Source organism: Falco cherrug, chromosome 7 (assembly GCF_023634085.1).
Source record: "Falco cherrug isolate bFalChe1 chromosome 7, bFalChe1.pri, whole genome shotgun sequence".
Classification (NCBI taxonomy): Eukaryota; Metazoa; Chordata; class Aves; order Falconiformes; family Falconidae; genus Falco; species Falco cherrug.
Window position 1 is genome coordinate 71,669,735 of NC_073703.1, and position 13,923 is coordinate 71,683,657.

At 47.1% G+C, this 13,923-nt stretch overlaps 1 protein-coding gene across 1 annotated transcript; it reads left to right on the forward strand.

Moving 5' to 3' along the window:
- Positions 1-27: 27 nt before the first annotated feature.
- On the forward strand, positions 28-12,290 carry DLL4 (delta like canonical Notch ligand 4). The gene is made up of 11 exons (XM_055716758.1): positions 28-921; positions 1,063-1,326; positions 1,843-1,900; positions 2,507-2,776; positions 3,797-3,857; positions 3,966-4,096; positions 5,516-5,685; positions 6,752-6,971; positions 7,444-8,152; positions 8,861-8,969; positions 10,407-12,290. The coding sequence occupies exons 1-11, from the start codon at positions 454-456 to the stop codon at positions 10,410-10,412; spliced, it is 2,466 nt and encodes an 821-aa protein (XP_055572733.1). The 5' UTR covers positions 28-453; the 3' UTR covers positions 10,413-12,290.
- The last annotated feature ends 1,633 nt before the right edge of the window (positions 12,291-13,923 follow it).

The following is a 13,923-nucleotide window of genomic DNA, read 5'->3' on the forward strand; positions in this document are numbered from 1 at the left end:
CCCGGGTGCCCGCCCGTCGGGCCAGCGCCGTTTTACTTTTGCTTTCGGGCCAGGGCCAGGGCCAGCCCCCGGCGGGCAGGGCAGGTTCTGCCGCGGGCCCCGGAGAGCCGCACGGCCACCCCGGGGGGCGAGGGGCGAGCGAACGCACTAACAAGCGTGTTTTTGACACATTTCATCTTCTATTGTTCAGCCGCCGCGGAAAGCTGCTCTGCGGAGGGGCGTCTGATTTTCGAGGGAACTCTCCCAGTAAATATCTCAACAGATGCTGGGCTTGCTGGTAATCAGCTCGGCTCCTCGGCGGGCAGCGCGGCAGCGGCGGCAGCGGCAGGGTATTAATTCGGGATATGAGGGCTCTCCGCAACATTTGGTTCTTTTTTTCCAGAAAGGAAAGATGGAAAAGGGGAGGGCTCGCCCGGGAGGCTGACTGACAGTTTACATAATGAGCTGGTGAGGATGCGAGGCAACTATATAAACAGCTCGGAGCGGAGCAAGTTTCCCATTGACTGCGCGCCGCCAGCTCCGGCGAAAGGAGGAGCGGTCCCGCACAAGCACACACCCCACCCCACCCCCCCTTCGCGCCCCTCGCCGAGCCCACCCGGCTCCGGAGTTTATAAAGGCGACGGCAGCGATCGGAGGTCGGCGGCCGGCTGCAGGATTAATTCCCAGAAGGGGGACGGATCGCCACCTGGATTTTACCTTCCGATATCTGCTGGTGCCCGGGGAGTATTTGGAAGAGCAGGTTGCTCCAGGGGAGCCACCGCGACGCCTGTCTTTCGCCCTCGCACGAGAAGCGCTCGCTTGGACCATTTGAGGAATACAGGAGGAAAACTAAACGCACTAAGAACTGGAAGCTTGAATAACACAAGGATGACAGCCTGGCGCACCTTTGGCTTGACGTTTCTGTTAATGATTTTGCAGCAGGTAATGGCACATGGCAAAAAAAAAAAAAAAAAAAAAAAAAAAGGGTTCGCGAAATGTAAAGTGGGTGATGGCAGCAAGTTTGCATGGCAAAGCCGGGGTAAGGTGTGATTGGGCTGTTTTGTGTGTCTCCCCTTTGTGCAGAGGGTGTCCGGCTCTGGCGTCTTCCAGCTGGAGCTGCACGAATTCGTGAACAGCCACGGGTCCCTGGCCAGCGGGAAGCCCTGCTCCCCCCACTGCAGGACCTTCTTTCGCGTGTGCTTGAAGCATTTTCAGGCAGTAGTCTCCCCGGGCTCCTGCACTTTCGGCAGCATCATCACCCCGGTTCTAGGAATAAACACCTTCAGCATCAAGGATACGGAGAGATTTGACAGCCCCATTAAGTTGCCCTTTAACTTCACGTGGCCGGTGAGATTCCGCTTTAAAGCCGCTGGCGGCGGAGGGGCGGGAGGGCGGTGGGGCAGGCGGGCGGCAGCGCGCTCCAGCCCCAGGGTAAACAAACTGCCTGCGCCTTCAGACTTACGGGCAGAACTTCCTTTAAATGGGGGGGGGGGGGGGGGGGAGGCAAAAAAAGAGGGGGGAAGGCTGTAAAGGGGGAGAAGGAAAAGAAGGGGGGGAAGGTAATGAGGGGGATAAAGGCAAAAAAAGGGGGGGAAGGCAAAAAATGAGGAAAAAAGAAAAAAGGCAAAGAAAAAAAAAGGCAAAAAAAGGGGGAGGAAAAAAGCTAAAAAGGGAGGGGGAAGCGCGATGAAACAGCGCATCCAGCCCAGAAGCAGTCGGGACACTAAATGTTATTAAGAGAAATAAAAGCGAGGGCGGGGGTGGTGGGACCGGCAGCTTGCGGGAGGGAGCGAGGGAAGCGCGGAGCGGGCCGGGGGGTACCGGGGGGTGCCGGGCTGACGCTGGTTTCTCCCCGCTCCGCAGGGGACCTTCTCGCTGATCATCCAGGCCTGGCACGCGCCCGCTAACTACCTGCCGGAAGGTGACCGCGCGCGCCGGCAGGGGGCGCCCTCGCGACGGGACACCCCCCCCCCCTTCACCCCTCCCCCCCCGGCCGCGGCGGGGCGGGCTCGGCTGTTTACCCCACAGCTGCGGGGCCGCCTTCTGCCAGCGCCGGCAGCCGGGCCCCCAACGATATCCATCAGGGGCCGCTTTGATTCTGCCCCGGCCCAATCTCCCAACACAATTGCGTTTCCTCCGGGTTATTTTTGGCGTGGGAAAGCGAGGCGGGCTGCGGTGAGAACGCCGGGAGGCTGCCAGCGAGCCCGGCCGCCTTTTCCTGTATTTTACACCTTGCTCGAATTCCGCCCTTTGGAAAGGAATAATGGCTTTGGGATGTTTTTCTGAGCAGAGAGGAAAAGGATATTTCACGGCAGCCCTCGCTTTCAAAGGCCCCTCAGCTGAGCCCCCCTCGGCCCAGGCCAGCACCCCCGCCCCACTGGCCACCCCTGCGCGCGCCCTTGCACCCCCCGCAGACGCACCCTGTACGTGTGTGTGTCCGTACTGCCGGGTTTGGGGGCGGGTTTTGGGTCGGGGGGCGTGTGGGGCAGCGCCCGCTGGCCGCTGACGCGGGGCTGCTCTCCCGCAGGCTCCCGGCCGCCCTCCGAGGACTGGCTCATCAGCCAGATGTCGATCCAGCGGTCGCTGTCAGTGGGCGAGGACTGGTCGCAGGATGTGCAGAGCAGCCCCCAGACCCAGCTACGCTACTCCTACCGGGTGGTCTGCAGTGAGAACTACTATGGCGAAAGCTGCTCCCGCCTCTGCAAGCGCCGCGACGACCGCTTCGGGCACTATGTCTGCGAGGCGGACGGCAGCCTGGCCTGCCTGCCCGGCTGGACCGGCGAGTACTGCACCGAGCGTAAGTGGCCCGCTGGCAAGCGACGGTGCCCCCCCTGGCTCCCCGGGGCCGAACTGGGGCTGCCACGGGCACCAGGCATGCCTGCCAGGCTGACAGATGCCCCAGCGCGGTAGGGAGAATCACCCGCTTTGGCTCCCTGCAGCCCACATCTGTGCTAACTGGCGTTAGCTCTAGCGTGGGGTAGGGACGGCGCCTGAGAGGCCTTTGAGGAAACACAACCCCCCTGGGGAGTTGGATGAAGGGACACAGGACCCAAATGCTCATCCCTTGTCCAGTTCCATCAGCTGGCCCGAGCCTGGTTGTATCCGCCTTTGCCATCGCTCCTTAAAACAATGCCACAACAAGGCGTTGTGACAGCGCCATAACAAGACGCTGTGCATGGCAGACACCTGGGGCCATGTTTTCCTGCCGACCTTTCTGCTCCCTGCTCTGGAGAGATAAAGTTGCATGCTGAGGACTTTGCCCCCTTTGGCTGCAGCTACTGACGCTGTGCTTCCCTTCTGCGAGCGTTAGCAGCAGAGAGCCAGCTAGCAGAGGAAGGGGTCTGGCCAACGTCCTCAGTCAGCGCTGTCTATGCCAAGTTAAAGCACAAGCAGCTCACCCACCCGAACGCCTCCACTGCTCCTGCTGCCAGAGGAGGGAGGCAGGTGTTGCGGCGCAGTAGCGGGAATCCTTCACTCTGGGCTTGGGGTCCCGTTGGATTTTTTCAGCCTTTCATTAGCACAGGCCAATGTTGCTTCCTCTTGCACCTTTTCTAGCAAGAGCTGCAAGAGTTTGCATTTGTTGTATAAACAGAAACACTAAAGGACGACTGGTCAAATGTTGGCTCTCCTTGTTCACTTCCTCCTGCTCCAGAACTCCCTGTCCCAAGAATGTTTAAAAGAAAGCAAGCTTTGAACGCGCAAAACTCTTTTTTCAAAGTACTTTTTTAAAAGCTGACATATGCCCTTTTAAAAGTGTGTTCTGTAGTGCCATGTGTATTTACCTAAACATTTCTGCTTTTTTATGTTCTCTTTACAGCCATCTGCCTGTCTGGATGTACCGAACAGAATGGATATTGCAACAAGCCTGGAGAGTGCATGTGAGTAGATGGCAATTGCAATCTGAACTTCAGTTAAAACGTCACCTTGTAATAGAAACTTAAGCTCTTTTCCATGTCATTAATGTTTTAATTTGACTTTTCTTTTAGCTGTCGTCCTGGTTGGCAAGGACGCTACTGCGATGAATGCATTCCCCATATAGGCTGCCGCCACGGGACTTGTAAAACACAATGGCAGTGCATATGTGATGAAGGGTGGGGTGGCCTCTTCTGTGATCAAGGTTAGTCCTGAAGGTTGTGCTTGTGGTTGGGACTGGCTAGTCCTCAGTACTGGACTAAGGAATTTGACCCACTGGATCTAGAATTAAATTTCTGCAAGGTACATGTTCATAGGCATCAGTTTGTACTGCTGCTGTCTTAGATACCAAATCTTGTATTTGTAGTAATTTTGTGTGAAAACAAGCAAACCTTTTTGGTAGCTGCAGTTTTTCTCTTGGGGGGGAAAAAACCCCACCAAAACAACAACCTGGCTGAGTGTTGAACAGAGAAGTTTTCTGCCCACTCAAGCCAAGTTTAACTTATTCCCTGTACAACTATAACAATTTACTAAACCATTTCCACAGAGGTAAACACCATAATTTAGGCCTTCCTTATTTTGCATACAAGGAAGTTAACTCATGTGATAAGTCTGGAGCATGAGAGAAAAATCATGTAAGCAAGAATGAAAAGTACAGGTTCCATTTTAAGGTACACCAGACCACTTCCACCTATTCAACCCATTGAATCACTGAACCGTAGCCAGCTGAGCAGTCATGTCCTCAAGGCCGTATATGCACTGCTGGCACTGAGATCATTAAGTGCTCAAAGCAAGCAAAGTGTTTTCAAGGCAGTTACAAGATTAAGATGGCAAAGTTGGAATTGCGCAGGAAAAGCAAAGTTGCAGGTTTTTTTCTGTTTGTGTTCACCTATTAACCAGTTGTATTCTGATTATTCTATGGTATTTGTAGAGATAATAAAGATTTTCTACTTATGTCCTGTGAATTTGTGTGCTTAACCTCTATCTCAAATTTAAAGGAAAAAAAACCCAGGACCATCAGGCTTGGCAGAGCATTTAGATAGTTTAAACTACTAACATTCAGAACAAGAGAGCATGGTAAATGAACTATAAAAGATTTCTAGTATCCGTTCAAATGTCTAAGCCAAAACGTGTTTCCTCCCTGCCTCCCCGAACATGCCTCGGAGCACACCTTTTAAAGATGGGGCTCACCATTTTAGTACATGACGTGTTGTGCACAAAGCATCTATAGCGCTGTGATGTGTCTTTCAGAGAACGCATGCTTCTGAAGTACGTTCTCCAACTTGGCATCTAAATCCCATTGCAGCTAACGGGTTTAAGCACACAAAAAAGGAAGAGTACACCAAAGCACTAAGAAAGCTAAATTTTTACCAGGTCTTTCAAAATTCAGAGATCACCTATTACAGCTATGGATATGGAGAAAATACCTAAAACCGATGGTAACCTGAAACATCAGATTATTACAGTTAATAACCTGGATAATCATCTCCAGTATTCCTAGTGACAGCAAAATGAAACGCTTCATTGAAAATTCTGTCTTTTTGTTGACTAAAAGATGGGTTTTGTATGAACGTCTCTTTGCAGCTCTCAAAGAGGTTTTCTTTAACTTGTGGTATCTTTGCAGATCTGAACTACTGCACTCACCACAGACCATGCAAAAACGGAGCGACTTGCATGAACACTGGCCAGGGCAGCTACACGTGTTCGTGCAAACCTGGCTTTACTGGCGTTGACTGCGAACATGAGATCAGCGAGTGTGACAGCAACCCCTGCAGGAATGGCGGCAGTTGCACGGTAAGGGCATTTTAAATGTAAAGGCTTTGTGTGAAGCAAGCCCTGGTATACCTTTTCAGAAATGGTTCTGTGACAACATAATGGGAATTTGATAGTACACAGGTTCATTACTGACGCTCACAACTATCATACTGAACCCTTCCCGAGAGGTGTCAGGGGAGGAAGTCTGTTACAGGAGGAGATGTATCATCTAGATTAGAACTAGTCAACTGATCCTTAGGTTTCTGTGGCAGCCATTATAAGAGCCTGGCAAGAGCCAAGGCTGGTGAGGGAGCAGATCTGTAAAGAATAAGCTTCTCAAACCAAAGTCTGTACAGAAGCATGCACCAAGCCTGTATTTTAATAGCAGGTAAAGAAAACTTCTGCTTTCTGCTATGGGAGTCTAGTGTCAGACAACATGTGGGCAATCAGCTGAAACACTTTCTGTGAAGCAGTGTTCTGCATTTTCAGTTTCCTGCAGTCTAGTGTTTCAGTGTGTTTTCGGATGCACTCAATGATTGATTCTACCTGTTGATAAAGACTGATCGATGTTAGATATCAAATGTAATCCTGATGCATGTTTAGATTAAAGTAATGGTGCAAGACCCTAGCTCCCTTCCTCCAAGGCCTTGGACGCAGAGTACTTGGAAAGAAGAAACAGTTTACTTGTGATCTAAGCGGTGGGGCTTATCCATGGCAAAGAAACGTAAGCCCTTGTGAAGAAAAAAAGGGCTCTCAGGTTGAGGATAAATGGCCTGATCACAGCTTTGTAGGTTGACACATGCCAGTCTGCTCTGGAACGACCTCGGGGACCCCATTAGACAGTAATGTTTTTCTCTGGCTGCCTGTAGGCTCCCCATGTCTGCATCTGCTCTGCTTGTGTAGCTGCATGATGACTCCTATGCGCCCAGTCCGGCTGACTCACAGCTATCCCTCTCAGTCCAGCCCACAGTTCTTTACTCTCCCGATGCTGCTTTGCCACATCGGAGCGTGGATGAGAAGGGAGCGAACAGTGCTTGCTGCCAACAAGCCAGCAGCTATCGTTTGGTGCCATCAAGTAACGGTGGCCTAATGTTGTGTTTTGCAGGATATGGAGAATGCTTATCACTGCCTGTGCCCTCCTGGCTACTATGGCACTCACTGCGAGCACAGCGCTTTGACGTGTATAGATTCTCCATGCTTTAACGGCGGCACGTGCTTGGAAAAAGAACAGGGGGCCAGCTACACTTGTGTTTGCCCTTTCGGTTTCACAGGGTCAAACTGTGAAAAAAAAGTAGACAGGTGCACAAGCAACCCGTGTGCAAACGGTGAGTCTTTTTATAAAAAAATATCTCGTGTCTCTGACTTGTTTGTGCTTTTCAGTGCAGAAGTGATAGAAATCCAATCTGACCTCTACTCTTCCTCTAATACATTAGTCCCTCTCCCCCACTGTATCCTACGTCTACCCTGATTTTAGTCTCTTGCTTGGGGAGAGGGGGGGCTTTCACCAGCATTTTCTATGCAACAGAACAATGTACAAGGTTTGTCGTGTGATGGGGAAGATGCCAAAATTAAGTAAATGAAATTAACTTTATTACACTCTTAGAAGGGGCATAATTTTAAGGCATGGAGGTACAACTAGGTAAACTAGAAGGAACTTTTAGACGTGCAGTTGTTTTGTAAAATAACCTCCCTCTTCTTGAGATAGTGTAAAACGCTAGCCGGGGAGAGGTTTAGGTTTCTGAGTGAAGCGCACTGCAGACTAATATTTTTCTTTTTATTTTCCTTCTTTTTCCTCAGACGGTAATTGCTTTTACCTTGGTCAGATTCGTGTGTGTCGTTGTCGGGCTGGTTTCTCTGGTCAGAAATGTGAGATAAACATCAATGATTGTGCCAGAAATCCATGTTCCAATGGGGGAACTTGTCACGACCTGATCAATGATTACACCTGCACATGCTTGCCAGGCTACAGTGGCAGGAACTGTGACATCAAAACCCGAGATGAATGTGCTTCTGGGCCATGTGAGAATGGAGGCACATGCTACAGCGGACTTTACAGTGCCAACTTTGTCTGCTACTGTCCTTCTGGCTTCATGGGCAACCGTTGTGAATTGCCAGTTTATTCAGTGCCCGTTACGCTTCCGCCTAAACCAGTCCCCTGGATTGCTATATCCATGGGGGTGGGGCTGGTGGCTTTGCTCATACTATTCTGCATGATAGCAATGGTCATCAGGCAGATGAGGATGCACCCAGAGCAGGACTTGGAGACAATGAACAACCTTTCTGACTTCCAGAAGGACAATCTCATTCCAGCTTCCCAGCTCAAAAACACCAACAAAAATAAAGACCTTGAGGTAGACTGTGGGCTGGAGAAATCAAACTACAAACCCAAGAATCATAAACTGGACTACAATCTGGTAAAAGACCTGACAAGCAGAGGGACGCAGGAGGATAAATACTACAAAAGTGAAAAGTGTTTAGGAGAAAAGTCTCCCCTCCGACTACACAGGTGAGAATGCGGTCTTCCTTTTTAGTCTTTCTTAAGACCCCTCATCTTCATACCTGTCTAAAAGCAGATGAGAAAATACAGGGCAAGAAAGAAGCCTCAAGCAGATAATATGCAAAACAAGCCAGAGCAAAGCCAGGAATCTTCACACTGCAGTATTTGTGTCACAGCCAAGTAGTATCCTTAGCTAAGTCAATTAAACTGAGTGTTCGTGCAGGGTGCTGGTAGTATGGGTACTGTGAAGGGGAATGGGAGAGACTAGGTCTGCGGTGAAAGAAAGAAGTGTCTTTCCTTCCTCAACAGATCTTGGAGGACCAACAGTTAAGGCACATAGGAATTAAAATAACAAGTATTTCACTTGTTAAGAAGGCAAAATATTTTTCAAAAAAAGAAAAGGGCAGGTACTGCCTGGGCTGGTACATGTGCTGTAAGTCTTATCTGGGATCTGCTTGTGGCTGCTACACTGAGGGATCCAAGGAGGACGCTATTAGGTTGGACGTGGCAGAAGCATAGGAGGACAGTAGCTATTCCTTACTTCCACTTCTCTAGCGGAATGTCCTGCCATCATATAGTATGTGTGAAACTTCATCCTCTGCACTTCCCTCCCACACCTTCACGGCTATCTCATTCCATCCCTCCATATTCATGGTAGATTTTGAGTCAGGCTTGTTAGTAGTCAACTAATGTTCTTCTCTCTCTGCCCTGCTTTAGTGAAAAGCCAGAATGTAGGATATCAGCGATATGCTCTCCAAGGGATTCAATGTACCAGTCCGTCTTTGTGATAACAGAAGAAAGGAATGAGTGCATCATAGCCACAGAGGTAAGTACACAGGCGGACAGGCATAAATTCACAAAGTAAAGAGGTAGATTGTCCTTTAGAATTGCATCTGAGAAGGTTACTCTATTTCCAGGGATCCCAATGCTTCCCAGCATTCACTCCCCTCTTCTGTGGCCACACAGACCATAGAGCATGGAAGATAAAGCCATTAGAAGCTCTGATGTTATTAAGCCAAAGATTTTGAGCTTAGATGAGTCAGCAGGGGGTGAAAGCACAGAACATCAGCCCATAAAAATTCAGCACATTGTAGGTTTATTTTCCCTTAAATAGGCAGTCAGCAAAAATTGAAATAATAATCGTTCATAGACCCATTGATGTAAAGCCACAGTTTTTTCCCATGACCACAATGGATAATCTGTGTTCTGTGGAAAGAGGCAAAGCTATACATTTCCAGCAGAAGATAGAAGGTAGCTGAATGTGTTAGTGCATAGGCATAACAGTATTTACAAAGTCTGTAGTAAGGTATTTTCCAGCCTCTTGGTGTTTAAGTTCCAGCTATATCTTCTCTAACAGAAGTTAATGCTATTATTGGTAAACACATCTAGATTTTGATGTGACACTGAAAAGTCAGCAGACAGATATGTGAAAGAGGAAGGGCCTAGCACTGAACTTTGAAGGCTTTAAAAAGCAGCTGTTGAGGAACCAACCAGTTCCTGAAGAATTACTGACCCTTTGGAGCGGAATGGAAGTTAAAGGCAGTTTGATATTAGCCCATACCCACCTTCTTCAGGGTAGCCATCTCTGGGACTTGTTTCAGCCTCCAGGAAAGAGAAGCTTGCTGTGGCATATAGCAGCAATCTGTGAATTCAGATCTGCGGGGTTCTGTCTCCCTTGCCAGGGTGGATGTCAGATTTCCTCTTGAAGGCAAGCTGGAACACAAGCCAACCAATAATACTAAAAGTTTAAGACTAAGCGAAAGGATTTTCAAATATACAAATGACAGCTAGATGCTTCATTCCCATTAACTGACCTAAATGCTGTGTCTTCCTTTGAAGATCTCTCTGATCAAAGCTAGACTCCCACACTTACATCGGTCATCTCCAGAAGCATTTTTATTTTCAGAATGACAGCTGTTGAAACATCTCACTGCATCATTGAAGCTTAATGCTTCTGACACAAGCTATTTACCTATACCATATGCTTTTTACAGAGACCTAATGTTAAGCACCCAGACTTGCAAGCATTCTTCCCCTCAGTCCAGGCAGAGGGGGCTGCTCATCATACAGATGACTCTTTTTGCTGGTGATCCTTTGTCTCTGGACCCAGTAAAAACACTGAGCGTGATAGTTAAACTGCAGTAATGTCTGGCTTAAATTGCTTTGGTTTAAATTACATACCTGAATTACAATTTGTTAGTGCTGCAGTATTCTGTACACTGTCCTTCCTTCTCATTCCTGGTATTATTTTATATCCTGACAGGTATAAGACTGAAGATCAGCCCATTTGCACCTCAGATTTGGTAATGCCAGTAGATGGACGTTCCTGCTGCATTGTTTACAATTCAGAACTGGATTGGACTGTTTTTAATTACATGCAACTTGCTGCTCTCAGGCGGAGGATGGAACTGGGTGAACTGGACAGACTGTGAATTTACTGAAAGATGCAATACACCTTTTTGTTCTTACTGCCCTTGTTTGAAGTTTGATACCAGGAATCTCATTGGCTATAGAAGAGGGGAGGCAGAGGGAAGAGAGAGGGGGTTGAAGTGTTGTTGTTTTCATTTGTTTTCAAAAGATACTGAGGCCAGCTCCTCATGGACAGACCCCTGGCTTTCCAGAACTCTGGTTATGGGAGGTGCCGGTAGATGAGGAGGCACTTAACTATCACAGATGTTGCCACGGAAGGTGTGAAGACACATTGCTATGCAGATAATGGATACAGTATAAACGAGGTCTCCATTTTTTTCTGGGTTTAAAAGTGCCTAAAATGTGTCAAGAGAACCTAACAAGCCCAAACAGAGACTTGACTGCTCTTTTGCAGTTACCTAAACAGTATTGGGTAGGGGTGGTGGATACTTCCTGCTACACATCTATTTGCGTCTCCTCTCTCCTGCTGCGTGTACTGGAGACTGTAAGGGGCGAGAGGAGGAAGGAAAGAGGAATACCAAATTTACCTGTCATCTCATTGGGTGATGCTTTGGAGAACTGATTGACCCAAGCCACAATATGGGACAGGATTTTTGTGGATTTAAACATTTGAGAAGGAAAAGTTGTGATAAGGAATGTGTACTGCCTCTTTCCCATCAATACGGATGAGGCGTGATCCCAGCTCTATTTAAAGCCTTAGAAATGCGTTTAAAATCAATCAGCTCCTAGAACCTCTTTATGTGCTGAGCTGTCTCAGCTGTTTTCATGCCCTTTGCACTACCAGTGATTGTGAATAGACGTTACTTTTTTCTTCTCCTTCCTCATTCTCTTCCCCCCTGCCTTATTTTGACACAAATTCGGGGGTTTATGTCATGTTTCTGAATTAGGTGCCACCTTCTACAGTGAATAGTCTCAAAATTGCAGCTGTTACATTCTGAAGGAGAAGCAGCAGTGTGACACACACCACCCCCCCACATTGCTCCAGCTGGTTGTGAAGCCCCAACTCCTGTCCTTCATCTTGGTTCCAGATGCCCAACAGTGAAGCACCCACTGACATGCCCTCTGCCAAGACAGGAGGAGGTTAGAGTTAGAAAGTTCTAGGCTCATCCTGTTTCACTCATACGCACCCACTGATACACGGAAAAGGGGAAGCCTGCCCCTGGAAACCAGAGGCGTGCAGAAGCTCTTTTCTTATATACATACAGCAACAACACCGGCCACCCCAGTGGAAAGTGCTGCAATAACTGATGAGACTGTGAGGTGGGGCAGAATGAGGAGGGAGGAAACAAGATCTCTTCCAAGAAACCTGGACTGTGCTCTCTCTCAGACAGCAATATTCCTGCCCTTGTAAATCCTGTTGTCGGACTAGCCCATCTACTGCCTTGAACTGTGCAGACAAGACCCCTTCGTAATGTCCACTACTGACCTTCTGCTCTGACCACATAGGACCATTTTGAAGATGACCTTCAGAAATCAATAATATGGGTTTTAGTTTGTCTGTTTGTAGTTTATTTTAAAGACTAGTATTTCAGTAATTTAAAAAAATCAGAAGCACTGAACTTTCTACGTTTTATAACATTATTTTGTATATAATGTATATTTATAATCAAAACAGAAGTGTAAATATGTTTATTACTTCTCATGTAATGTTTTTAATGTGATGACAAAGTTTGAATTTTATTTTTTTTTTTCAAGCAATGAAAATACTTTCCTGCTATTATGAAGTTTATTGTGGTTTGTCCTTTTACACTTCAGGTCCCATGATTCTGCGACAGCCAAGGTTACTTGAAGCCCCAGAAGTAAGCTCATCTGCCTGCTCCCTACAGTCAGCCCTACATTTACATTTTGCACACCAACTGCTGTCCCCTGCTTTTTATAAAATGGTTGTACCGTTGACTGATGTCAACAAAGATTTTCAGCTGAATGGCATTCATCTGACAGAAAAGTTATATTTATCTTGTGATACATTATATAATGTTTAAATTATATATATATATACGTAGACACACATATTTTCTCTTGCTACGGAGTGGGACTGAACTGTCAGGAAAGTTATTTTTATTAATGCTTCACTCTTCCTTTTCCATGACAACTTGTGGCATGGAAGATAGAGATTTAATACCATTTCAGAGTGGTTTAATAAATGTGCTGGCTTGGGGGTTCACTGACAGTACAAGATAAAATTACTATTTTTTTAAATCCCATTGCTTTAAATACTTTCAGTAAGACCCAAATCTTGCCCACAGGTTACTCTTGCGCAGCATCTACACTTGCAGGACTGTATCCTGGTTTGTTTGATTGCAATGGGTGAGATTTGTCTTTCACTTGTGGGATTAAGGGGAGTTTCAGACTTTCTCCCCCCCGAGTTCCCTATGCTGCACCAGCAGCTGTGTCCTCCCAGGACATCACAAAGTCATTATCCTCCACAGCCCTTTTGGAGGACATTTCCGCAAAAAAGTGTAAAAAGCACACTTGTACAAAACACTCCCAGCAGGTTTAGTAGCCTTTGAAGCACGTACATTACAGACAATGAAATCTCTCGCTAGATCCGCTAGGTGTAATACAGCCAACATCTGAATGCACAAAAGCAAAACCTGTAAGAACAGGAAACCACTGCTGCTCTATTTTAAAACCAGACATTTTTGTTGTTGTTGTTGACAAATTGCCAAAAAAGCATCTTGGTGTTGGATGCCTTTCCCATCTTTCCCCAAAATAAAATCTAACCAAAATTTGCTAGTTTTTTTAAAAACGACAAAACAAGCCCCCCCACCTTGCGGCATTAAAAAAGCACCATAACATATTACTTTCACTTTGTCATTAAAATACAACAAATAATGGTTTATAAGGGCCCTTCTGAGTGTATTATTAAGGTTACATAAATAGTATTTACTTTGGATGGTTTTGTTTCTCCCTCTTCAGTTCTTTTCTTAGTGAAATTAACTTTCAAAGCCCAGCCAATTTCCCCAGCTACCATAAAAATAAATTTAAGATGAAACTCAGCAATAAAAAGCCACCTCCCCCTCCCCAAACATTCACCCTGTAGAGCAAATTATGAAAAACAAGCCATTGACAAAAAGCCGAGCAGATGCTCCCTGCTTGCAGTCCTTCCTTGGCAATGTGAAATAAACCCAACAGATGCCTCTCTTAATTGAGCACATGGATTACATACACACATGCACTCTGTCCTGCTTAAAACAAAACACACACAAAAATCAAACAGGAAAATAGCCAGAGAACTCTTCCCAAAGCCTAGGCTAGCAGGAATGCTAAGACCAAAAAAGACTTGGCTCTTCCTGTTCGAAACAAGACAGGAAACTGTATCCATAGACAGAAGGGAGTTGAAATCCATT